The sequence below is a fragment of the Mus caroli genome, unplaced genomic scaffold (genome assembly GCF_978045245.1).
Source record: "Mus caroli unplaced genomic scaffold, Mus_caroli_1 scaffold_4, whole genome shotgun sequence".
Classification (NCBI taxonomy): domain Eukaryota; kingdom Metazoa; phylum Chordata; class Mammalia; order Rodentia; family Muridae; genus Mus; species Mus caroli.
The window spans coordinates 39,148,951-39,173,222 of record NW_028227259.1 but is presented as its reverse complement, the minus strand read 5'-3'; the positions used below and the strand labels follow the sequence as shown (position 1 = coordinate 39,173,222).

Below are 24,272 nucleotides of genomic sequence, written 5' to 3'. Positions count from 1 at the left end.
GTTACTGGGACCTGGACGGGAGTCCTCTGAAAGACTAGCAATCTCTCTCTTTTTATAGGATAATTTTTTTAAACAGATTAATTTATTTTATTTATATGAGTACACTGTAGCTGACTTCAGACACACCAGAAGAGGGCACCAGATCCCATTACAGATGGTTGTGAGCCACCATGTGGTTGCTGGGAATTGAACTCAGGACCTCTGGAAGAGCAGTCAGTGCTCTTAACCGCTGAGCATCTCTCCAGCCCTAGTAATCTCTCTTAACTGCTAAGTCACCTCTCCAGCCCATAAAACTTATTCTTTATTTTATTTCATGTGAATGAATGTTTTGCCTGCATATATGTAGGCTTAGTATATTTTACAATTCACAGCTATAGAAGTTTTATGCCTAGGCACTTTAACAGGATACAGTTTTACACTGAAAATTATATGTACATTATGAGCTAATATTTTATGTGATAAAAGGTTTTCAACTTTGACAGAGTAAGTTTTATGGAGGAACATCCATGGCTGAGAAAACAGAAGGATAGCAGGTCCCTATGGAACAGTTTCCATAATGCAAGACTGGTCCAGAAAGACTGGTCCTGGGGGGAAAAAAAAACCCAAAAACCAAAAAACCCAAACCAAACAAAAACAAAAAACAGTACCACCTTTGCTGTGGATCAGGAACAACCAAATGTATTGATTGGATTAACAGCTTTCAGTTCATTGCAACCCTATTTTGTAGCATCGACCAGTCAAAACTTTCTTCATTTGCACGGCCAGAATTGCTTGTCTGGTCATTCCCTTTGCAAGAAGATAGCTCTTCAGTCTCTCACCTCCAGCAGGCAGGCTGGTGGAAGGTCTGGCAGGTGTTCTTCTGATCCTGTCTTCCTTGTCCTGCACTGTCCTGGGTGCTTGTCCTTTCCTGCTCTGCTGTGAAGGGTTAATTCCCATACTTGCCAGTTCTCTTCTCAGGTTTCATGCTTTACAGTTACAGACATTCTGAAAACCTTTGTTTCTAGGTAAACTTGCTTAGAAAAAAAAAAGAATTGAGATAAGGTTTCACTCTAGCTCTGACTGTCTTGGAACTCACTATGTAGATGAGGCTGGCTTTGAACTCACAAAGATCTGCCTGCTTCTGCCTCCTTAGTCCCAGGATTAAAGGCATTCATTTAAATGTATTTTTCAGAGTAAAATTTTAATTCCTCCTAATTCAAGTTTTAATTTTATAAAATTTAGTTGTTTAATTTTCTAGTAGTCTTCATCAATTTCATGTTTTTAAAATTAAAGACAATTTAATTTTTTATTAAAAAATTAATGTATGGCCGGGCAGTGGTGGCGCATGCCTGTAATCCCAGCACTTGGGAGGCAGAGGCAGGTGGATTTCTGAGTTCTAGGCCAGCCTGGTCTACAGAGTGAGTTCCAGGCCAGCCAGGACTGCACAGAGAAACCCTGTCTCAAAAAACCAAAACCAACCAACCAAACCAAAAAAAAAACCCAAAAATTAATGTATGTTATGAGTATATGTGTTGATGCATGTGCCTTGGTGTGTGTGTGTGTGTGGGTGGGTGGGTGGTGTGTGGGTGGGTGTGGGTGGGAGGGCAGTCAGGATAATTTTATGGAATTGATTCTCTCTGTCTTTCTATGGGTTTTAGGATTGAACTCAGGCTTCTGGTCTTCTTCAGCAGGCACCTTTACCTGCTGAGCCATCTCACCTACCCTCATTTCATTTTCATTCATTATTTTTCCAAAAATCTTTTAGGATTCTATCCCACTGACCTTTGTTTTGCCTTGAAATTTTGGTTGGTAGCTATGACTTTCTGCATGGGCAGAGTTGTCAATCTCAGTTATATATACATTTCCCCTTCCCTTTAGCCATCATCTTTTACTTGAGTTTTTAATTTTATAAATTGTTGAATGTGAAGTTTGCCCCTGCTAGAGAAAAGGAACATTTTTTAAATGGCACATAAACTGCAATTTTGTAGCCCTACTGAAGTACTTAGCATCTAACACATCTAAGCAAACTGAGCATCTACACTGGTCATTAAAAAACAAGAAGGTGCTCAGGTTTTCTTCTGTATGTAGCTTTCAAACCAGAGACATTAGTAGACATCCACCAAGGCTTTTAGAAGTGCTTCTAAAAACAAAAACAAACAAACAAACAAAAACCCCAAAGCTCCTCCTCCTCTTTCTTCTCTTCTTCCTCCTCCTCTCCCTCCTCCTCCTCCTCTTTCCTTCTTTCTTCTTCATGCATATTTTTTAGCTGGGCATGGTCATACTTGCCTTTAATCACAGTGCCTGCTGAGTCAGGCAGATCTCTGTGAGTGTGAGACCAGCTTGGTCTACACAGTGAGTTCAAGGACATCTCTGCCTGTATGGCAAAACCCTATCTAGACAGACAAACAAGCCAACCCTTTTATTTATTTTTGGACAATTTTATACAGTGTTTTTATTATATCCACTCCAATTCCCTGTCCTACTTCTTTCTAACACCTCCTAAAGCAGTTCGATTCCTGCTTCCCTTCTTTTCCTTATATTTATTTCTGTATCACACTGAACCCAGCAGTGCCGCTTGTTGCATGTTGCCTGGTTGTGAAGGCCCTGATCCTTGTGCAGGGTACTGTGGCTACAGCGAGCTCTTGAGTCCGGTCCAAGTCCTGCCACAGCACTTCTCCTCATCCCCTAGCTGCTGCACTTCCAGCCTCTCTTCCCTGGTTCCCTGAGCCTTGGGAGAGGGAAGTGACCCAACTGTCTCATTAAGGGGAGCAGTCAGCAGTCACTCACTCTATGAGTCTGCATCAGCTGCTGCCCAGTGCAGAAAGGAGCTTCCCTGGCCACCATCCTTATCCTGAGTGTAAAGATCACGCAGACCTACTATAGGCTTCCATTCTATAAGATATTTACTAAGTACCACATAGTAGTCTAAGACCAGTCCTGTAGTATAAAAAGAATTTTACTTGTCATTGAGGCAACTATGCTTCCTAGTGTAGATCATCAGTTTGATTCAGCTACTTGGCTGGTAAAAGTGGAGCTTCTTAATCTTCATGCAGCTCTTCCTGCCGACATGGAAAGATTGTGGCAGCATATACTAGGTTACTTTTTTTTTAAATTATATTATCTTAAAAAGAAGCTTTATTCGTTTCCTAAGACTCAATGTGTTTCTAGAATAGGGCAGAAAACTATGTCTAGAAAACTGTCCATTTGTATTTAGTTTTTCAGATACGTAGAGGAAGCAAGCCAACAGGATCAGCTGTAGCCCTTTGCTCTTTGCTGTTTTCAGTGTTAGTTTTAGTTTGGGTTGTAGATTCCTCACCAGTCTTCTTTTGGTTATACATAGGCTTTAGAGGCTGGGCCCTCCTATAAAGAATGAGAAGTGTTGGCTTCAGATTGTTTGCCAAGGTCAGGAATAGCAAACAAGATTTGTTTATGAGTATGAAGCTGCTTCATGTATGGGCACACTTCATGCCTTCCAGGCACAGAGTGTGCTTAGGTTGGGGCTAGCAAGCAAGGCTTGTTTACAAGTAGGAGAACTACATCATGTTGAGACTTCATGCTTTCTAGGCAGCATTGCTTAGAATTCTCAGACCCCTCTCCCCGCCAAAAAAACCCTAAATAAACAAAGAGCCTCTGAAAGCCTTTGTTTCTTTTCCTTCTCTTCTTCCATCTCCATTTATTTATATTTCAGAAGCACATTTACTTGTATATGTGTGTATGTTTCTGTAGACATGCATCTGGAGGAGAGTGGAAAACTTGAGTCAGCTTCTCCTTCCACCATGTGGGTCCTGGAGATTGAATTCAGGTCATCATAAGGCTTGGTGGCAAGTGCCTTTACCTGCTGAGCCATCTCTCCATCTACCTGTTCATCTAGCCATCTGTTTGTGTAAAAGTCAATTGCAAGTAATGTAGACCTTTGAGAACCAACTGTGTTAACCAGCAGTGCACTCTTTGTAGTCAGGAAGGACCAGTTACAACACAGACTGGGGGCTTGTACTGCAGAAGCACCCCATTAGATATAATAGAGAAGCATACTCAAGAGTAAAACCAAAGCCTACTAGTAGAGTTTGGAAAATACGGAGGGGAAAAAAACCTGTCGGCTGTTGTCTTTGTGTTGCCAGTGCTGTGCAAAGTGCCTGGCGGTAGGGAGGGAGCCTGTGGTACATGCAGGGTGGTAAAAGGTGAGTTTAAAAACCTGGTCGACAGTCTTATTCCACTACTGGTAGACACACAGTGTAACCACAGCTGGTTTTCCCATGTGCTAGTACATTGTTACTTCCCAAACGTCTCTTTGAGAGTTTATTCTCTTTGTTTGGATTCAGAAAGCATTAGTTCAGCACAGTTTTAATCTCCTGCTAAGGCCTAAGCATTCTGCTAAGTAGGACATGGAGAGTGTCACAGTTCCCACTTTTTTTTTTTTTTTTTTTTTTGTAGCCTCATTTGTGAAGAAATCTACCCCAGAGGCCAGAAGTAGTTTGAAAGGATGTCATAGACTCTGAGTTTCTATGACTGCCTTGTGAAGATGGTGCTGCCTGTGAGCTGGCAGAGATGATGGCCTGCAAGGGTTATGGGGAAGCAGACGACTCCCATTGCTGGTGGCAGGAGCATTTCAACAGCACTCACAGTGTTTGAAACCTTTCTGAGATTACCTTTCTCTTTTACGAATCTCTTTTCTTTTACAGTTTTAATTTTTTGGGCTACTAAAACTTCCCCTGTCTAACCAGATTGGTAATTTTTTTTGTTTGTTTGGTTTGGTTTGGTTTGGTTTGGTTTTTCAAGACAGGGTTTCTCTGTGTAGTTCTGGCTGTTCTGGAACTCACTTTGTAGACCAGGCTGGCCTCGAACTCAGAAATCCGCCTGCCTCTGCCTCCCGAGTGCTGGGATTAAAGGCGTGCGCCACCACGCCCAGCTCCAGATTGGTAATTTTTAACAATGCTATTTTTTTTAACTAATATCCTCTTACTTTGCCCCTTGACGTCACTGTGGCTGGTGACACCTGTTCTGTCAAAACAGTGGTTCTTGACCCTTTAATACAGTTTCTCATGTTTGGTGACCCCAACCATAAAATTATTTACTTCGTAACTGTAGTCTTGCTACTGGTATGAATTGTAATATAAATATCTGATAGGCTGGATATCTGATATAAAACTCTTGTGAAAGGGTCATTTGTCCCCCAAAGGGGTCAAGACCCACAAGTTGAGAACTGCTATGTTAAAAAGTGTGGCTTGGAGGCTTGCTTTAACTGACTGACTATGAACAACTCATATCTAAGAAGAAACTTTCTAGCATCAGGACATACTTTGGCACAGACGTTGATATCTCTCTCCCTGGATTAGTTGGATTCCAGATGATGACCATTTTGTCACCCATGTCCCAGGTGGACCACACTTGGTAACGATGTCCTTGAGCATCCCTGCCAAAGCTAGACGAATATGTGGCACCCCCAAATTGCAGCCCTTTTGAATTAAGACATTAAAATTTAAAGGGTTGTGTCTCTGCAGCATTGTGTACCTCCCTATTTTAACTGAACCCCTTTTCCTGGTTACACTATCAGTGAGCTTCATTTGTTTCTACTGTTCCATACAGTGTGACCTTGTCATTGAACCATGTATAAGTACATTTTGCCAGCGTGTAATTTGACCTGTTGGAATTTAGTGCTGCGAAGCATGATTTGCACTGTCTTCACAGGGAAGGGCTTGTAAACTGTTGGAAAGAGAACTAGTCATTAGCTCAGAATGGTTGTTTGCAGGAATGAGTCAAAGCCAGTGTCCAGGAGAACTTGTGTACAGAGTGAATGTCCCACATTCTCACAGTAATCACCAGCTGTATGTAGTCTCGGGGCACTTAAAGTGTGGTTGTAGCTAGTATGATAGAAAGACTGGCTTTTTTGTTGGTTTTGACAGGTATCAGCTCAGGCTGGCTTCAAACTCGAGATTCTCCTGTCCAGCTTCCAGGACACTAGAATTTTAACATATGCTGCCATACTCAGCTCAAGAAACTGATTGTAACCTGGGGGTGGTGCAATGGTACTCCAGCAGTGTGGTGACAGTGCTGCCGGGAAGGAGGCAGACATTTGCATCTGTGTTAAACACAGGACTTAATGAGATGCTAAGCTTTCAGGTGCAGAAATATGTGCTCCTATTTCCGAAACTCTTTGAAACTTACAAAAAGTATATAAGGTCAAGGAGCAGAAGGAAACAAGTGTATTGGTGCCAGAGTAGTTAGGTTCTCATAGTTGTCTTTTCCCCGCTGCTCTGAATGGCTTCACAGGAACACAAGGGAGTCTAGAAGCAGTTCAGAAGTTGCTTGTGATATCATGCCATAAACATACTGTGATTGGGAGATGGCTCAATTCATCACATGTTTGCTGTGTAAGCAGGAGGACTGTTTGGTTCTCAGCACTTTACATTAAAACGACAAACAAACTGAACGTGGAGGCTGGAGAGAGAGGTCACCAGTTAGAGCACTTGTTGCTCTTGCAGAGGACCTGAGATCAATTCCCTACACCCATATGGTTGGGTGCTCACAACCTCTGTAACTCCATTTCTAGGAGATTCAACATCCTCTTCTTATCTCCATAGACCCTAGACCTGCATGTGGTTTAGAGACATATATGGAAGACATAAATCTAAAGAAAAAATAAAAAGGGTGTGGTAGTATACCCTTTTAATCTCGGTGCTTGGGAGAAGAGGGTGGTGAATCCCTGGTTCTTATTATCAGCCAGTCTAGGTTAGTGAGCCAGGCCAGTGAGATACAAGCATTTTTAAAAAGGTGGATACTATGTGAAGTGGAAAAGCACCCAGGTTCTCCTGTCTTCCACACTCATGCATACATACCCTACCTACTGTCCATACAAATGCACACTACTTTGTGAAATAAATGTTCATGTGTTGATAAAACTGAAGTAGACTGCACTTCAAGCAAGGGAAATAACCTTCCTATTTTAACTAAGTAGGTTATATGATCCCTGAATTTTAAGTGACAAGGGAGAGTGTCTACTGGATGTGGATTTGAGGGGGAAATATCTCTCTCTCTCAATCTCTCTCTGTCTCTCTCTCTCTTTCTCTCCCCCTCCCTCCCCCTTCTCCTCCCCCTCCCTCTGTGTGTGTGTGTGTATACGTATATATATATATATATATATATATATATATATATATATATACGTATACACACACACACACACATATATATATACATATATATAATGTGGTGGTGGTGTTTTAGGATAAGGTCTTACTCACGTAACAGCGAGTTGGCCTAGAACTTGACATCCCTCTACAGCTTGGGGAATATAGGGGTTACAGATATACACCACTATACTTGGCCCTTTGATTTTATTTAGTTATTTTAGAAGCTATTTAATTTTTTAGAAAAAAATTATTGCACATTTGTTTGTATGCATGTGTGCATGTGCCTGTGTGCCACAGCATGCATGTGGAGGTCAGAAACAGCTTGCAGGACTCAGTTCTCTTCACTTTCCATGTGGGTTCAGGGATGGGACTGAGGTTTCCAGGCTTATGTGACAAGTGCCTTTACCCGCTAAGCCATCTCACTGGCCCCTAAAGGTAATTAATGAAGTGGTGGTGCACACTTTTAGTCCTAGTACTGGGGAGACAGAGGCAGGTGGATATCTGAGTTGGAAGCCAGCCTGGTCTACAGAATGAGTTTCATGGTAGCCTGGGCTATGCAGAGGAATTAAAAAACAAACAAAGACAAAGATAGCTAATGAAACAGATGTAACTGTAACTGCATCTCTGGCTGTCTTTATTTCCTTACGGGGATCCACATTTTGTGCTGGAATACTTTTTTTTTTAAAGAATTATTTAATTACTTTATGAGTACACTGTAGCTATCTTCAGACACCCCAAAAGAGGGCATTGGATGCTATTATTGGATGGCTGTGAGCCACCATGTGGTTGCTGGGTATTGAACTCAGGACCTCTGGAAGAGCAGTCAGTGCTCTTAACCACTGAGTCATCTCGCCAGCCCTCTGTGGTGCAATGCTTTTTCTTCTGCCTAAAAGACTTCGTATTTCCTGTAGGGCAGGTTTGTTGGGAATAGTTCAATTTTCATGTGTCTGAGAAATCTATTTCATCTTGGCTTTGGAAGCCAGTTTTGTAAGTATGGAGTACTAGGTTGACGAGGTCCTGGGTGTTTCAAATCTTACCCGATCATCTGCTCACTCACACTGATTTCAACAAGAGCCGGATGCTGTCCTTACCTTTGCTAGTATACTTACTGTCTCTGCTTCACCCTGGCTGCTTTAGGATTTTTATGTTGCTTAGAGGCTTGAGGTTTTTTGTGCTGTGCCATTTTCTTCACTCATGTGCTTGGAGTCTGACTATCTTGCTCATTTAGTTTCTATCAGTTTTGAAAAAGTGAATATTAATTAAAGTACAGATATCAGCTTTTAGTCTATTTAAGTGGATTTATTTTTCTCATTCTTGTCTCCTATTTTGAATAGTTGTCAGACATTGTAAATTCTAATTTCCCAGGTCCTGGTATTTTTTAATTCCTATAAATATCTTTGAGTTTTGTTCTGATACCACAGTAAAGTTAACTGAAAGCAGTTTGGTTCTTTGGAGTCTTGTAAGATTTGTTTGGGGACAGACATGGTTACTGAGACCAGGTTAGAGAGACGGAGGCTGGAGATTCAAGGCCAGGCCATTATGATCTACATGAGATGCTGTTTCAAGACATTACCACCACCACCAAAAAAAGAACCAGCAGAAGATTTGTTAGGCTGAACCAAACCAGTATTTACACAATGGCTAATTCTTGCCAAATACAAAGACCAGACTTCTGAAGTTGTGAGGTTCCTGGCTTGGCTGGAGGTGCTGCTTGCTGCTGTTGGGGATCAGGTACTGATTCATCTTTCCCAGGGATTCATCCTTGCTGTGGGGGTCTCTGTGACCACCAGACCCTGCAGAGTAATGATCTGCATGAGGCAAGAAGGGAATCTGACTCAGCATGACTCATTAGCTGGTGTTGATTCAAACTTAGATAGTTTAACACTAGACAGTTTATATTAGACATATTTAAGTACAGTACAACTTGGAAAAAAGTTTTATAGTATAATACATCCCCCATGCACAAAGAGGCATAATTACATTGAAAGTTTTTTCAAAGTATATTTCTTCTATGAAGATGGGTTCTAGATATAGCCTACCTGTGTTATCTTAAGGGATTCGGGGAGGATCTGGTGTGGTCTAGGTCATACAGACAGCATACAGGTTATTTAGACCATCAACCACCTCTGGTCCTGTTTGTGGGAGCTTAGGTGAGCCAGGTAAATCCTGGCCCTACAGATAGCACAGGGGTTTACCGAGGCCAGTGTTTCTCAACCTGTAGCTTACAGTATCCTACATATCAGACATTTACATTATGATTCATAACAGTAGCAAAATTGAAATTATGAAGTAGTAAGAAAAATAATTATGCGGTTGGGGTTACTACACCATGAGGAACTGTATTAAATGTCACAGCATTGGAAGGTTGAGAACCACTGACTCTAGGCAGTTAGACCCCCCCCCCCATTTCTTGTCTTTTGGGCAGAAAACAGGTTATACATTTTTTTCCTTTCACAAAACAGCTCTGAGTGTTTAACATTCCAGGTTTCTTTAGTGCTTATCTGTGAGCACAAGGACCTTTGTGCTCCCAACACTGTGCCTTAGTTCTTTACATGCTCAGATCTTTCGGTCCTCTGCTGTATTCTCCAGGAGAGCTCATTGCAAGTCTCTGATGTTTGTGCATGCCTTTCTCTAGGTCTCCCGTGAGTTCAAGCTGCCTGAATTCTCTTGCTCCCTCTTCAACTGTTTCAGGGCTCCTCAGTCTGGCTGGTTTTCACTAAGTAACTTGTCAGCTTGATTCAAGTGGCTATTGTTAATTGGTGGTCTGTCTAATATCTTGCCTGAGAACCAAACATTTATTAAATCATTTATGGAAAATGTTTTAATTTTGAGAGACAGCTGGGAAATATCAGCTGGTGAAAAGTAGAAAATTTTTGCTTTAATTTAACTACCTTTCAAAGTTTAATAAAGGCAGTATATTAGTGAGGATTTTTGTAAGTGGCAAAATACTTAGTAAAACATTTTATTCTAGTTGTACAATGAATTTAGAATTGTCTTCTGTGTATTTAATGTGTATAAATTTTACTGACACCTAGAGAACTCAGGCATTTGTAGAGAGGGTCTTCCTTTCACTCATGATGCTGCTCTGAGTTATATGTGGCGGCTGAATTTAATGAGCACACTGGCCTGATCAGTGTTGCTTTCCCTGTTTGCATTTCCTAGTGGGCTACATAGCTAGACTCTGCATTAAACAAAACAAAACAAAACAAACAAACAAAACCCAACCCAAACCCAAAAGATAAAGAACAGTTTTTTACTCAATAAACCCATTATTGGACATAATGAAAAGTGTTTAAAGGAAGATCGTCACTGAATCAGAGGTCTAGCTAGGAGAGGCCACCGCAGCTCTGACAGGGTAGCCTGTGGCTGTGTAAGACAAGTCTTCCATACAGCCTTAGGAACTCCCTGATTACCATCCTCAGCTTCTAGCCATACAAAATAATGACCCGTGGGTCTAAATATTTTTGTTTGTTTGTTTTATTTTTCTAAACAGAGCTTCTCTGTGTAGCCCTGGCTGTCCTGAAAAGATCAGGCTGGCTTTGAACTCAGAGATCTGCCTGCTTCTGCCCCACTTGTGTTTGGATTAAAGGTGTGTATCGCCACTGCCCAGCGTGAATTTAAATTTAAAGATTGTTTTTGCCAGTGTTTTGAAGAAACTGCTATTTAATTGTTTCCATTGAATTTAAGTATGAACCTAATGATTTTCTGTAAGCATTTTACCAGTCCAGTCTCTTGAGATAGGAAATGAATGTTTGCGTCATTGGGGAAAAGCAGAGAATATCACCTTCTTTGTTCTCATTCCAGATGATATCAAGTTTTAAATTTTACAGTGTCACTCAGTTTAAAATGCCAAATACTCCACAGGGAAAACATTGTTTCAAGTTACCAGCTACATTTTAAAAGGAGGAATACCTTCCTTTAAAAAATCATCCCCACTTGCAGGGTGGTGGTGGCTCACACCTTTAATGCCAGCACTTGGGAAGCAGAGGCCAGGGATCTCTTGAGTTTGGGGCCAGCCTAGTCTACAGAGTGAGTTCCAGGACAGCCAGGGCTAACAGAGGGCTAACCCTGTCTCGAAAATATCAAAATAAATAACTAAGTAAATAAACCAATAAGATAAAAATCATCCTCCTAACTTTGTGTGTATATATAATGTGTTCATTTCTTTTTCATTGCTGCAGGGACTGCCAGAGACTGACGTTGCCTCAATGTGAAATGAAAGTTGAAAATCGCATCTCCTTGTGTGTTGCTATCATGGTGTTGATTCACTGGTCATGCCTGAAGAGGGAAATTGTGTTGTAGAGAGCTGACTGCTGCGCGGTCACTGCCTATCCTCCATGTTCAGCTCCTCTCCTTTCTGCTGGAGTGAAATCCTCTCCGGATACCAACAGAACGTCCACTGTAGAAAATGCTTTGCATTTTAAGAATGTCAGCAACCTAAGTTCATGCGCCCTGTCTGTACAGTTGTTGTGGATGGTTTGCCATCTGAAAGCACCTCAAGTTCTTATCCAGGCCCTGTGTCTGTTTCTGACATGTCGCTGCTTCATGCATTGGGCCCAGTGCAAACCTGGCTGGGACAAGAGCTGGAGAAATGTGGCATTGATGCCATGATTTATTCACGGTATATCCTCAGTCTTCTGCTGCATGACAGCTATGACTACGACCTGCAGGAACAGGTAGGTATTGACGCATGTTAAGTGTTTTCTGACGACAGTTGATGATGACTATGTCTGTGTCTAGTTACATTCTGTTGTTGTGATAAAATACCCCAACAGAAGCTTAACTTAAGGGAGAGAGTTTATAAGTCCAGATTATGGCTCATCATGGCTGGGAAGCCACAGTGGCAGGAGCCCAAGAGAACTGGTCATGGTATGTCCAGGTGAGCAGAGAACGATGAATGCGTCCATGCTAGTGCTCAGCTTGCCCTCTCCAGGCCATTCAGTCCAGGGTCCTTTGCACAGCAAATGATGCTGCCCACGATTAAGATGGGTCTTCTCACATGAGCTCAATCAAGATAATCCTTCACACATTCTTAGAGATGCCTTAATGTAGACCAGTGTTTCTCAACCTTCTAAATGCTGTAATCCTTTAATACAGTTCTTCATGTTGTGGTAACCCCAACCATAAAACTAACTGTAATGTTGCCACTGTTAGAATCATAATGTAAGTATCTGATATGCAGGATATCTGATGTGTGACCCCCAAAGGGGTTTCCACCCACAGGTTGAGAACTAATGATCTAGGCAGTCCCTCACAAGTGTACCGTTAGGCTTGCCTCTCAGGTATCAAGTTGACAGTATTAACTGTATTTGCATATTCTTTTATTTATTTTTGAGGTGGAAGGGAACATGTGCCACAGCAATCGTGTGAAGATGAGAGGACAACTTGTAGGAGCTGACTCTCCTTTCCACCTTGTAGGTTCCAGGGATTGAACCCAGGTTGTCAGGCTTAACAGCAGGCACCTTTGAGGATCATCTTCTGTCTCAGGCTCACTCCCTCTTGGGGCCTGCCATCCCACTCAGTCTTGGGTTTGCTCCTGGCCCCGAGACCCTGGCCCTGAACTCAAGCTAGCTTCCTGTCCCAGCCCCCTGGTGCCAGTCTGGTGGTCATCTGAGGCTCACTGTTTCCAGGGAATGCTAGGCTACTAATCATCCATTCAGATGTTCACAGATCAGAACATAGCCTCTGTCCTCTCTGCCACCTACTGATGCACATGTGACACAGCAGCCACACCTGTAACACTCTAGGGAAGGAAGAACAAACTTATATTGACAAGAATTTGGCTTTACCTTTCCAAACTCACACAAAAGCCCTAGAGACAGTTGGCTGCCATGCCTGTGTAGCTTTTAACTTAGGTTGTGGAAATCTAAACTCTGGTCCTCACACTTTTCCAGCAAATGCTTTTTCCACTGAGCATCTCCCCAGTTGCCAAAAATACTTTTCTACTTAGCTGTAAGGCAGAGAATACCATGGCTTGTAAGGGAAGGTCAAATAAAAAACCAATTTTATTGTTAAATTTATTTGTATTCTGTTTTATTTATGTGAATACCCAAGAGGGCATTTTGGAACCTCTGAGCTAGAGGTACAGTCTGTGAGACACTCAACGTGGGCAATAGAACCCAAACTGGGATGCTCTTCAAGAACACAGGGCTCAGAAACCAGTATCCTGCAGCTGCCAACCCCAGGGATGGTGATAGAAACAATTTGTGTTTAAAATTAAAACTACCCATTAGGTATATGTAGAATTACCCACAGGAGCATGAACTGTTGATGGAAGATGTTAAATGAAGGAATATATGTGAGGAATGTGCACGGCAGAGCAGCATCAGAACTAATGCTGCTGGCATGAGCTTAAGTCCATAGTAACCTAGGCTGGCCTTGAGCTCACTGTGTAACCAAGGATGACCTTGAACTTCTGGTTTTTCTGCCTCTACCTTACAAGTGCTGGGATTATAGTACTACACCACCATACCCAGTTCATGTAATGGCTATTATTGAGCCCAGGCTTTCCTGCATGCTAAGTCAAGCACCCAACCAACTGAACTACCTCGTAGCTCTTTTGTTTATATTTTTTAAAAATTGTTTTTAATCGTGTGTGTGTGTGTGTGTATGTGTGTGTGTATGTGTGAGTGTGTGTGTGTGTGTGTGTGTGTGAGAGAGAGAGAGAGAGAGAGAGAAAGAGAGAGAGAGAGAGAGAGAGAGAGAGAGAGAGAGTGTGTGTGTGTGTGTGTGTGTGAGTGAGCGTGTGCCTGAGGAGATTAGAGGCGTCAGATCCTCTGGAATTAGAGTTAGATGTGTAAGCCACTCACTTGATGTAGGTACTAAGAAGAGGACCCATGTCCTCTGCAAGAGCTGTAATAGGCTTTGAATCTTACAGAGGCACTTGTTTACATTTGTGTGTGTGTTTAAGAATACTTTTAATGGCACAAAGAAGTCTTGATAAGTATTAGATTTTGAAGATTGAGTTTCTCTATTTTGCTTAAATGTTATAACATTATACATACCCACAGCATTGGGCACAGAGACAACTAAGGATGGGTTCCTGAAAGGCATTTGACAGTTTGTAGAGCAACAAAACACTGGGTTGGGCAGAGTTTGGGGACAGGGATACCAGGGGTCCATGAATGGGTTAGGAAATATGGTAAATAATAAGCAATGGGGCTGTGAGCTGAGAGCAAGCAGGGGAAGATGCTGCAGAACCAGCTGCTGTGGGTTAGAGACTAGAGACCAGCATTCCTCAGCCAGCAGGAGGAGCTACATGGTAGTGGGGATGTAGACTTCGGGTCACTGAAGTTAGGGAGCCACTGAGGAGACAACCTCTGTTTGGTGACAACATAGAGGATAGAAGTAGATCCAGTTGCCCTGAAGAGTCCACTTGGAGATTTCTGTCTCTTCTAGCAGGTATCTGTTTTTCAAGCAATGGGGTGAAAGGTTAGTGGATCATCAGACAGCTTCAATGCTGGTCATAGTTGCTATTCACAAGTGCCTAAAAGTTCTGACCTGAACTGGCCTCAAGGAAGTCACCTAGCTAGCTGCACATGCAGAAGTAGGGCTGGCCCTTGCTTGGTTTGTTTCCAAGCTTCAGTGTAACTGGGGCTTCTGCTCTGACTCTCTGGCTGCCTCTTCCTTCCAGCTTGCTTCTGACCTAGCTCTCTGTAGGGCAGACGGTGGGGACACTAGGCATCATGTTTTCACGCCTCTCTTGAGCAGATCCTTGAAGGCAGGCCTTGACTCTTCGCTTTTGGTCATCTAGGGCCTGAAGTTGATGATAGTATGGGAACACAGTCTCATTCAGACTCACCCGGCTCTGTTCATGAGGAGGCTGTTAACAGGAAGTTGTGGGAGGCAGGGTGGGTGCTTAGCAGCAGACGGCGGTAACACCAGCTGTATTTTAGAATACCGTGTCCTTTTTCTTCCTCCAGTTCCCAATCTCCTTTTTGAAAGAAGACAGCATGAAGAAGTCAGTCAGAGCCTTACTTAACCTTATGTCACCTCACCAGTGTATCTAGAAAAGCAGCTGCTAAAAGTCTCCTGAGGAGCTCTTCTGCCCCATCTGCTTTTGGTACTTGATAATCTTCTAACTTCCAGAATAGGACTGTGAAAAAACACACTTTATCTTATCAGTGTTTTGAGTAGATGTGGGGTGGTGAGCAGTGAGCAGGCAGCCTGGTCCACAGTCCAGCTCAGGCTTAGATCTGTACAGACCCAGCAAGTGACTTTCATCTGCAAGGGATAGCAGGGTTTGGCCACGCTCCTTGGATCCCTGGCTACAGCCTTCCACAGACCGTCCCCCCCCCCCCCCACACACACACACAGAGGTGTGTGGCCATCAGCACCAAGGCCTCCCACATGCAAATAAGGTTTCCCCAAGCTCTCAAACCAAGCCAATGAGAAGTACCTGTTGTCAGACCCTGACCCACCCCAAAACTGTATATAAGAATCCTATCTGGAAGGATTAAAGGTGTGTGAGTCGTCTGAGAGCTTCTGTCCTAAGAGCTGTAACACTTGGGAAGAGGTCTGCTCTCCTGAAACACCACCTTAAGCTCTGCTACACTCCTCACTGGCTAGTCGGTCACTTGTTGGCCCAGCCTGACCTGGACCCTTCTCAGCTCAGGGCAGCGTGGAGTAACTGAGACAGCACAGTGGAGACAGGTGGAGCCAACTGCAGCAGCAGAAGCAGCAGAAGTGACTTCCCCTCCCTGCTTGGAATCACTTCCCTTTGCATGAGCTCTCGCACCAGAGACCTCTGTGGAAGGCCTCTGCTCCACAGGCCCCCAAGGAAACTGGCCCATATCTACTGATTTACGTTTATCAACCAGTCAACTTTTAATGGAGCATAGAAGATAGATAAAAAGTATGTATCAGTGAACTTTCTGTCGCTATGACAAAATAAGCACATATGTACATACATACATACATCACACACACCCCCAAGGAACAATCTGAAAGGGGAAAGATTGTTTTGGGTTGGAGTTTGAGAGATTGAGTCCCTGGTGCGCTGGTCTCATTGTTTTACACTGTGTGGCCTGGTAACAAAGCCTGGCAGTGGGAAGGAAGCTTCTTTGTCTAGCGTCTGGGGAGCAGAGGAGGAAGTGAGTAGGAAGGGCAGTGGGGAAACAGACACCTTCAAAAGCACACCCCAGTGACCCCCATTCTCAAAATCGTCCCTACTTCTTTATACCCTTGCCCCACTTCAGGCCCTAGATGACTAAAAGCGAAGAGTCAAGGCCTGCCTTCAAGGATCTGCTCAAGAGAGGCGTGAGAACATGATGCCTAGTGTCCCCACCGTCTGCTCTACAGAGAGCTAGGTCAGAAGCAAGCTGGAAGGAAGAGGCAGCCAGAGAGTCAGAGCAGAAGCCCCAGTTACACTGAAGCTTGGAAACAAACCAAGCAAGGGCCAGCCCTACTTCTGCATGTGCAGCTAGCTAGGTGACTTCCCTGAGGCCAGTTCCACATAAACTCAGCAGTGGGAGCATTTATATTCAGTATAAAATAGAAGGATTTTGGGGTCTTTTTTTTACTATATTGTTTTTAAAATATTAATTCATTTTAATAAAATGTTTAATTGCTTGTAATACATTATACAATATGTAAAACAAAAATATGGAGTGGGAGAGCTCTTGAAATCAGTGGAAAGAACAGAAATCAAAGGTCTATGTGCTATGCTGTATTTTTATGTAGCGTTTGTTACAGGTTTTATGTTTTCTAGTGAATTCAACTTGAAACTTAGAGGGTAAACACTCTGCGTGTCTGTAATGCAGTAAAACTTTCAACAGATTTTTTTAAGTCGTAAATCATGCTAAGCTTCTTTGTGTGCTTCAACAGCACACCTGTGTATTAACACGGAGGCGTCAGGGAAAGATTTGGTTTTACAAATACCTTGTAAATAAGCAAACTTGGCCTTGCTGTAATGACAGAATTTGATAGTATCTGTTTGAGGACATTATCAAAGATAAAATACATAAAATCCTATGTATGACTGGCCATTAACAGGACAGTTAAGAAGAAAAGGCATTCGTATTGGAAAGGAGTCAAACTATCTCTAGTCACTAGCCAATAAGATGCCCGATAAGGAATGGATATCTGGATTGGTGTGGCGGGGCACTTGGCACTAGGGTTACATTTCAGTAGCAGAGCACTTGCTTAGTGTATGGAGGCCTTGGGTTCATCCCCAGTATTACAAAACAAAATAAGAAATGGGGGAGAGACAGATACGGGGGGTATCCTAAAAACAGTTCCATTTATAGTAGTTTCAAAGACAAAATATTAGGAATACACTTAGCAGAAGTGTGAGACTTGTGTAAGAAGGCATTAAATGTGTAAAGACCTCAAAAGCCGAATGGGAAAATGTGTTCATAATGAACAAACTCATTATCATTAAGATGGCAGTACTCGGGCTAGAGAGATGGCTCAGTGGTAAGAGCACTGACTGCTCTTCCAGAGGTCCTGAGTTCAAATCCCAGAAACCACATGGTGGCTCACAACCATCTGTAATGGGATCTGATGCCCTCTTCTGGTGTGTCTGAAGAGAGCAAGGTGAAAACATATAATAAATAAATCTTAAAAATAAAAAAAGAAAAGATGACAGTACTCCGAAGACTGATCTCTACATTCACCAGTCATTATCAGAGCCCTTGCCACCTTTATATTACAGAGAGAGACATGCTGGTCCTAAAATTTATATGGAAACACATAGTTTGCACAATAGCCCCAAATCCCTGGAAGCAACAAACAAAAAGACAGCAACTTGAGAGGGTTTACTTCTTGATTCCAGATTTTCCTACGGGGTCTGATAAGATAGGTTAGTCCTGGCTTATGACTATGAGCCTTAAGTCATTGAGAGCCCTTTTGTCTGTGGTTAACAGCAATATGGAAAGAACATTCTTTCAGCTAATGGTCCTGAGGCCCCAGCACCAAACAGAGAGTGAAGGTGTGTTCATTTCAGCAGCACATGCAATAAAATGGAGCAATGCAGAGAAGATTAGATGCCCCTGTGCAGGGATGCTATGTAGATTCATAAAGCATACTGTTTTTTTATGTCACTAAAAAAGAAAATGAAGCTTAACTCTTGCCTCCTACCACATTGAAAAGTTAGCTCACAGTAGACCAGACACTTGAATATAAGGGCTAAAACCTTGGGTTAGGTAGTGGTGGCTTAGATGTGAGATAGAAGTGTACGAATCCATAGGGTGTATAAATGAATCAGACCTTACCAAAGTAAAACCTTTGGCACTTCAGATAATACTATTATGGAGGTGAAGAGGCAAGTCATATTCTGAAAGATGTGCAGGCAGGTAGGTTAGGACCTCTTGCATAGAGAAAGGCCCCAAGGTACATTTGTCAGAGACAATGTGCTGATGAAGACTCAGTCCACTGGAAGGAGTTAGCTTCAGTTGTTACTACAAGGTGGCGACAGTAAAGAGCACAGTCACAGATGATGGCAAGGTGGTGATGTGATTGTATAGCATCAGCTTTGGAAAACAACCAAGTAGGTCTTCAGAGATTAAACACAGTTCAAATGTAGTCTAATACGTCTGTCTGTTTAATTATTTATCATCTGCCGGTCTGTCTATCTTCTATCTATACAGAAGAGCATTGAAAATCAGTGTCTATGCCAAGACTTGTATTTGTGTGTCCAAAGCAATGTGGCTGCTAGCTAAAAGTGAAAATAGCTTTCAATAAACATCTGTGGATGAATAGGTAAACAAAACACACTCCAACCATACAGTTTGTATTAATTTGGTCCTAAACAGGAGTAAAACACTGATCCATGTTATTACAGCATGGATGAGCATTGGAGACCTGTTAAATGGGAGGCTAAACCAAAGGGCAGGCATCACATGACTCTGTTGTTAGCATCTGGCACAGTCAGGGCTGTGCATGAATGGAAAGTGCTCATAGGCACGGGGTTCCTTTTAGGTTGAGGAAATGTTTAAAGTTAAATAGTGATGTCTGTGGTGTAGCTTTCTTGGTATACAAAACAAAACCTGAATCATGTTAAAAGTAAATGTTTGTATGTACAGGCTCTGGGTTGCCTATCCTTGTCTTAGGGTTTTTTTTTTTTTAATCTTTTTTTTTTTAATTTATTTATTTATCATATGTAAGTACACTGTAGCTGTCTTCAGACACTCCAAAAGAGGGCGTCAGATCTCATTACGGATGGTTGTGAGCCACCATGTGGTTGCTGGGATTTGAACTCAGGACCTTTGGAAGAGCAGTCAGTGCTCTTACCCGCCAGCCCCGTCTTAGGGTTTTTACTGCTGTGAAAAGACACCATGACCAAGGCAAGTTTTACAAAGGACAACATTTAATGGGTTATAACCTGGCTTACAGGTTCAGAGATTCAGTCCATCATCATCAAGGTGGGAACAGGGTAGCATCTAGGAAGGCATGGTGTAGGCTGAGCTGAGAGGTCTACATCTTCATCTGAAGGCTACTAGTGGAGGACTGGCTTTCAGGAAGCTAAGATGAGGGTCTTAAAACCCACACCCACAGTGACACACCTACTCCAACTAGATCTACTCCAACTGGGTCACACCAGTGCCACACCCTGGGCTGAGCATATACAAACCATCACAATCCCTGACCAAAATTAAACAAAAATTTAATTATGTGAGTTATGTCAGTGTGATACCTAACCTAAAAAGGTGGTATGTATGGATGTTTGTGGTTCCTTCCTTACTTTGTTGGTTTGTGTGTGTGTGTTTGGAGGCAGGCGTGCCACAGTCCATGTGTGTAATCAGAGGACACCTTTCGGGAACTGGTTGTCTCTTCCCATGCCATGACTCCCAGGAATCCAACTCAGGCCTCAGGCTCAGCAGCAGCCTCCTTTACCCAATGAGCCATCATCTCACTGGTGGTGTTTCTGTTTCTGAGACAGTCTCACTCAATAGTCCAAGCTGACCCAATGCTCATGATCCTCCGGCCTCAGTTTCCTCAGTACTGAGATTAAAGATATGTGCCATGATACCAGGCTTCTGAAATGGTTTATTTTATGTGTATCTTGCCAGATTTGTATCTTTCTGGAAAGGGAAAAATAATCACTTTTAGAACTGAATATTTGTGGTCAATTCTATTTTGTTTTCTTGAAATAGTCTTGTTTTGTTACCCAGGCTGGCCTGCAACTCTTGGGTTTCAAGTCATCCTCCTACCTCAGCCTTTGAGTATCTGATATCTGGGACCACAAGCTTTTGTGACTATGCCTGGATTGGCTTGTTGGTTTTCATGTGTAGGAAATGCTCACTTTGAACTCCCATCAGTCTAATGTTCTCTTCTTCCCGATGAGTTAGTTATCTTTTAGAATAAAGATGGAGTCTAGGACCTCTCTGCTAGAGCCCCTGCAGCTATGGTCCCAGCCTACAAATCACATTCTTATTAGTACACAGAATTGTTCCTGAATTAAGATTTAAAATTTCATCAGTACAAATTTTGGAAATATTTCTCTTTTTTTCTGTTATTTCCTTAAATTATCTATTCTTTGACCTATAGATATTTTTAGACAGACTTCCTACAGAAGAGCATATTTGCTGTGCCTTGAGTTAGCACATTGTTCTGCACATTTGCCCTCTCAACTGGCTAGACTTGTAGTCAGTGTTTAACTGCATTAATGACTTTGCCCCTTGGAAACCTTTATCTCCCAGACCAAAAATGGAACCTGCTTCTTAAGCATTTCTTTAATGATTGCCATCTCAGAATGGTTGGCTCAGTTCCTCCTGCTACACTGTACCACTCCAACTAGTGGAGGTGCTGTTGAATTCAGTGTGGGACCTGATGCCAAAGGGAAGACACTCTGTAAGAAGATGGCTTTTTCTCCAGGTACAAAGGCCTGCCAGACATAAACCTAAGACTTGCCAGATACCAGGTTCAGGCCTCTTCTTACTTCTGTCTACTTAGAAGCTTTGAATGTAAAGCTTTCTTGCTTGGATACGACTCAAGACAGTATATATGATAAAGATCTTGTTCCTTGGGAACTTATTTATAACATTCTTCTCAGTTGTTGGGAGTAGGGTGGGCACAGAGAAGCAAAAACTAAAATAAGATCACATTGTATGAAACTATTATCTTACCATAGCTTTCCGTGTCAGTTCATTTCAGATCCCTTAGTAGCTTCCCTGCCCAGTGTCCAGTGTCCAGTGCATGAATCACAGCTTAGTTAGCCATTGCTCTCCTATTTGACATTGAAGGTATCTTCCCTTGCTTGCCATTATTGACAGTGATAAAATTAACATAGCTTTGCTAAACTTTTACATTAGTGATTATTTCTTTAGGAATTCCCAGAAGTAGATTTAGTGGTTGAAGTACATGCTTAAGGTGTTTGACACATGCTTTCAGATTGTCCTTGTGAGTTTGCAGTTCATACTACTGAGTGTATGTCACCTCTGCTGAGCTGTAATAGATTTCAGGCTCTGAATGCTCTTTAAGAGGAAAGGTAATCTCCACCCAGATTGAACTAAGCTCTGTCCATTTTACAAATGATGATCCTGCATGTCCTCTTTCTTTTCTTCCCCCCTATTTTTTTATTGTATGTGTATGAATGTTTTCCATCATGTATGTCTATGTACCACTTGCGTGCCTGGTGCTGAGAGAGGCCAGAAGAGGGCATTGGATCCCCTGGAACTGAAGTTACAGATGGTTGTGAGCTGCCATGTGGGTGATGGAATCAAACCCAGGTCCTCCAGAGGGGCAACCAGGTCTCTTAGCTGCTGACTTGCCTTTATCTTATTTTACTTAAATACAGTGCAGACCACGGGAGCTTAGAGCACGTTTGTCATTCTTGACGAAACTTTGAGTCAAGACTGTTAAGGGTCTGACCCATGCTCTTGTTATAGTACACATTCTGTTTCCAGAAGATAGAGATAAGAAGTGTTGGGTTTCAGATGTAGTTCAGCTAAACACAGTTAATAAGTGGAAATACTGGCCATTCTTATTTGGCCAACAGAATTGTTTCCTTGGAAAATAGGTAAAATATCATTCATCTAAAAAATGAGATCTAAAAACATGGCCAGCAAATGCCCATTGAGGTTCTGAGTGTGTGAGATGTACAGGGACCGTCTGCTCTTTCTCATATTTGGCAGCCTAAGAGTCACTTTAATGTTTTGGTTCAAAGTGAAAATTGGGTTAGCAGTTGATAATTTGCATTCTGCTCTTTTCAAAGATGGTTTGAATTGTATAGTTGTGGTTCTTTTCCTTCTATAGCCCATGCCTATCATTTGCTTTGTTCGTTTCCTGAGACCTGGCCCTTCTGAATAGGAACGTCCCTCATTCCACATCATCATCTGCCCTGTCTGCTCTTTTCACATCTTGTCTTTCTATTGTCTAATCACTTTATCAAATGAAGGGCCTTGCAAGCAAAACAGATTAGCACAGGAATAGAAAACGATTTTATAAATTTCTGCTTTACGGAAAGAGCTAAGTAAACTTATATTGCAATGGTATATAGCCAAAGAATTTGTGTCATGGGTAATGGTCAGATACAAAATTATGCAAGCACTACTACAAATCCTTTAAATGCGGCTTCCTTTAAATGCACGTGGGAAACTAACCAAAGCACACCTAGTTTTCAGGGTTTTTCTGTGTGGTGGTGTCATGGCTTATGAACCCCTCTGCCTTCTTGCTTCTGAAATTGACTTTAGATTTTCATTCTGACATACATAAGCCAGGGAAAATAAAAAACTGGCAATCCCTATAAAATGTTTTACATCTGTTGGGTGTTTTTTAGACAGTAAGACAGAGGAATGGGAATTTAATAATTAAATTCTTATATTACATCTTTTACATTAGTGATTATTTCTTTAGGAATTCCCAGAAGTAGATTTAGTGGTAAGATGTAAAACCTTACCATAATCTGAATATTTACTGCAAAGTAGGAGCTATTGGAGAGTTTAGTGTATAGCATAGAATTTCTATTGGAGAAGTTAGTGTATAGCATAGAATTTCTATTGGAGAAGTTAGTGTATAGCATAGAGTTTCTACTGGAGTTTTGTTTATGCAGAAGCATGAGCTGACTTGTTTGCCAGTTAGCATTCTTACCACTGCACGGAGTCAGGTTACTGAGATGAATAATCTAAACAGATTCCAAGTGAATGCAGAGCTCTAAGGTGCTCATCTGTGAGTGAATATTTAGTAGGAAATGGACATGTGATGGCTTGTATATGCTTGGCCCAGGGAGTGGCACTATTAGGAGGTGTGGCTTTGTTTGGAGTAGGTGTGTCACTGTGGGCGTGGGCTTAAGACCCCTACCCTAGCTGCTTGGAAGCTAGTATTCTACTAACAGCCTTCAGATGAAAATGTAGAACTCTCAGCTCCTCTTTCACCATGCCTGCCTACCTAGATGCTGCCATGCTCCCATCTTGATGATAATGGATGGAACCTCTGAACCTGTAAGCTAGCCCCAAGTAAATGTCCTTTATAAGACTTGCCTTGGTCATGGTGTCTGATCACAGCAGTATAACCCTAACTGATGGTACGTGTAAGCTGTTATGTGCAGGGCTCCTTAAACTTGTTTTCTAGTCTTAGTCATCTAACCTGGTGCAATATCATTGCAGGAGAATGACATCTTGGGCTGGGAGAAAGGAGCTTATAAGAAATGGGGAAGGAGTAAGAAGAAGTGTTCTGATCTAACGCTGGAGGAGATGAAAAAGCAGGCTGCTGTCCAGTGTCTGCGCTCTGCTTCTGATGAAGTAAGTTCCTGCCTTCTCATGCTTGGGGAGAGTGGGGTGGGGATACATATAAATATCTTTGTATGTAGCAGTCTAATTAGTGATACACCATTGTTTTAGACTCAGGTCTTTGAGAGTGCTCTACTGAGCCATGTATCCGAACTCTATGCCTTTAAACAAGAACAAACCAACCAACCAACCATTTATTTCATCTTGTTGAATTTCATCAAATAGTATTACAGCAGCACTGTAACATAGCGATCACTTCTCGGTAGCTGACTTAGACCTGATTTTCACTGTGCTGTCTGGATGCTATGTGGGGCCTCTGTGGTGTGTTTGCTTCTTTTAGATATATTTCTAGAAGTAGGCTAGAATTTCTTATGTCCTGAGTACCATATTTGTTTATAACTCAGATTTGTTTTCTTTTTTTTAGAAAATGTGCTTTTACTTTATTTTTAAAATATCTTTATATAAAAGTATATTCTGCTAAATTTGCTTTAGAATGTGA

The 24,272-nt window shown here is 42.1% G+C and overlaps 1 protein-coding gene, 1 non-coding gene and 1 pseudogene across 11 annotated transcripts in view; 2 read left to right on the top strand and 1 right to left on the bottom strand.

Annotated features, from left to right (window-relative positions):
• The window catches only part of Kiaa0232 (KIAA0232 ortholog), a 64,780-nt gene that overhangs the window by 12,167 nt on the left and 28,341 nt on the right, over positions 1 to 24,272 (top strand). For 8 of the 10 annotated variants that reach the window (XM_085836644.1, XM_085836649.1, XM_085836643.1 and 5 more), the window contains 2 exons: positions 11,288 to 11,782; positions 23,651 to 23,785. In XM_085836644.1, the coding sequence (XP_085692770.1) occupies positions 11,552 to 11,782; positions 23,651 to 23,785 (366 nt within the window). In that variant the 5' untranslated portion in view covers positions 11,288 to 11,551. Of the gene's footprint in view, positions 1 to 4,410; positions 4,705 to 8,497; positions 8,838 to 11,287; positions 11,783 to 23,650; positions 23,786 to 24,272 lie in introns of those variants that run through there. The other 2 variants (XM_085836645.1, XM_085836648.1) reach the window with 2 other exon arrangements.
• LOC115031216 (small nucleolar RNA SNORA17) lies at positions 12,739 to 12,860 on the bottom strand (annotated as a pseudogene).
• LOC115031159 (U6 spliceosomal RNA) lies at positions 18,039 to 18,142 on the top strand. The gene has a single exon (XR_003836782.1). It is a non-coding gene; the product is annotated as a U6 spliceosomal RNA (small nuclear RNA).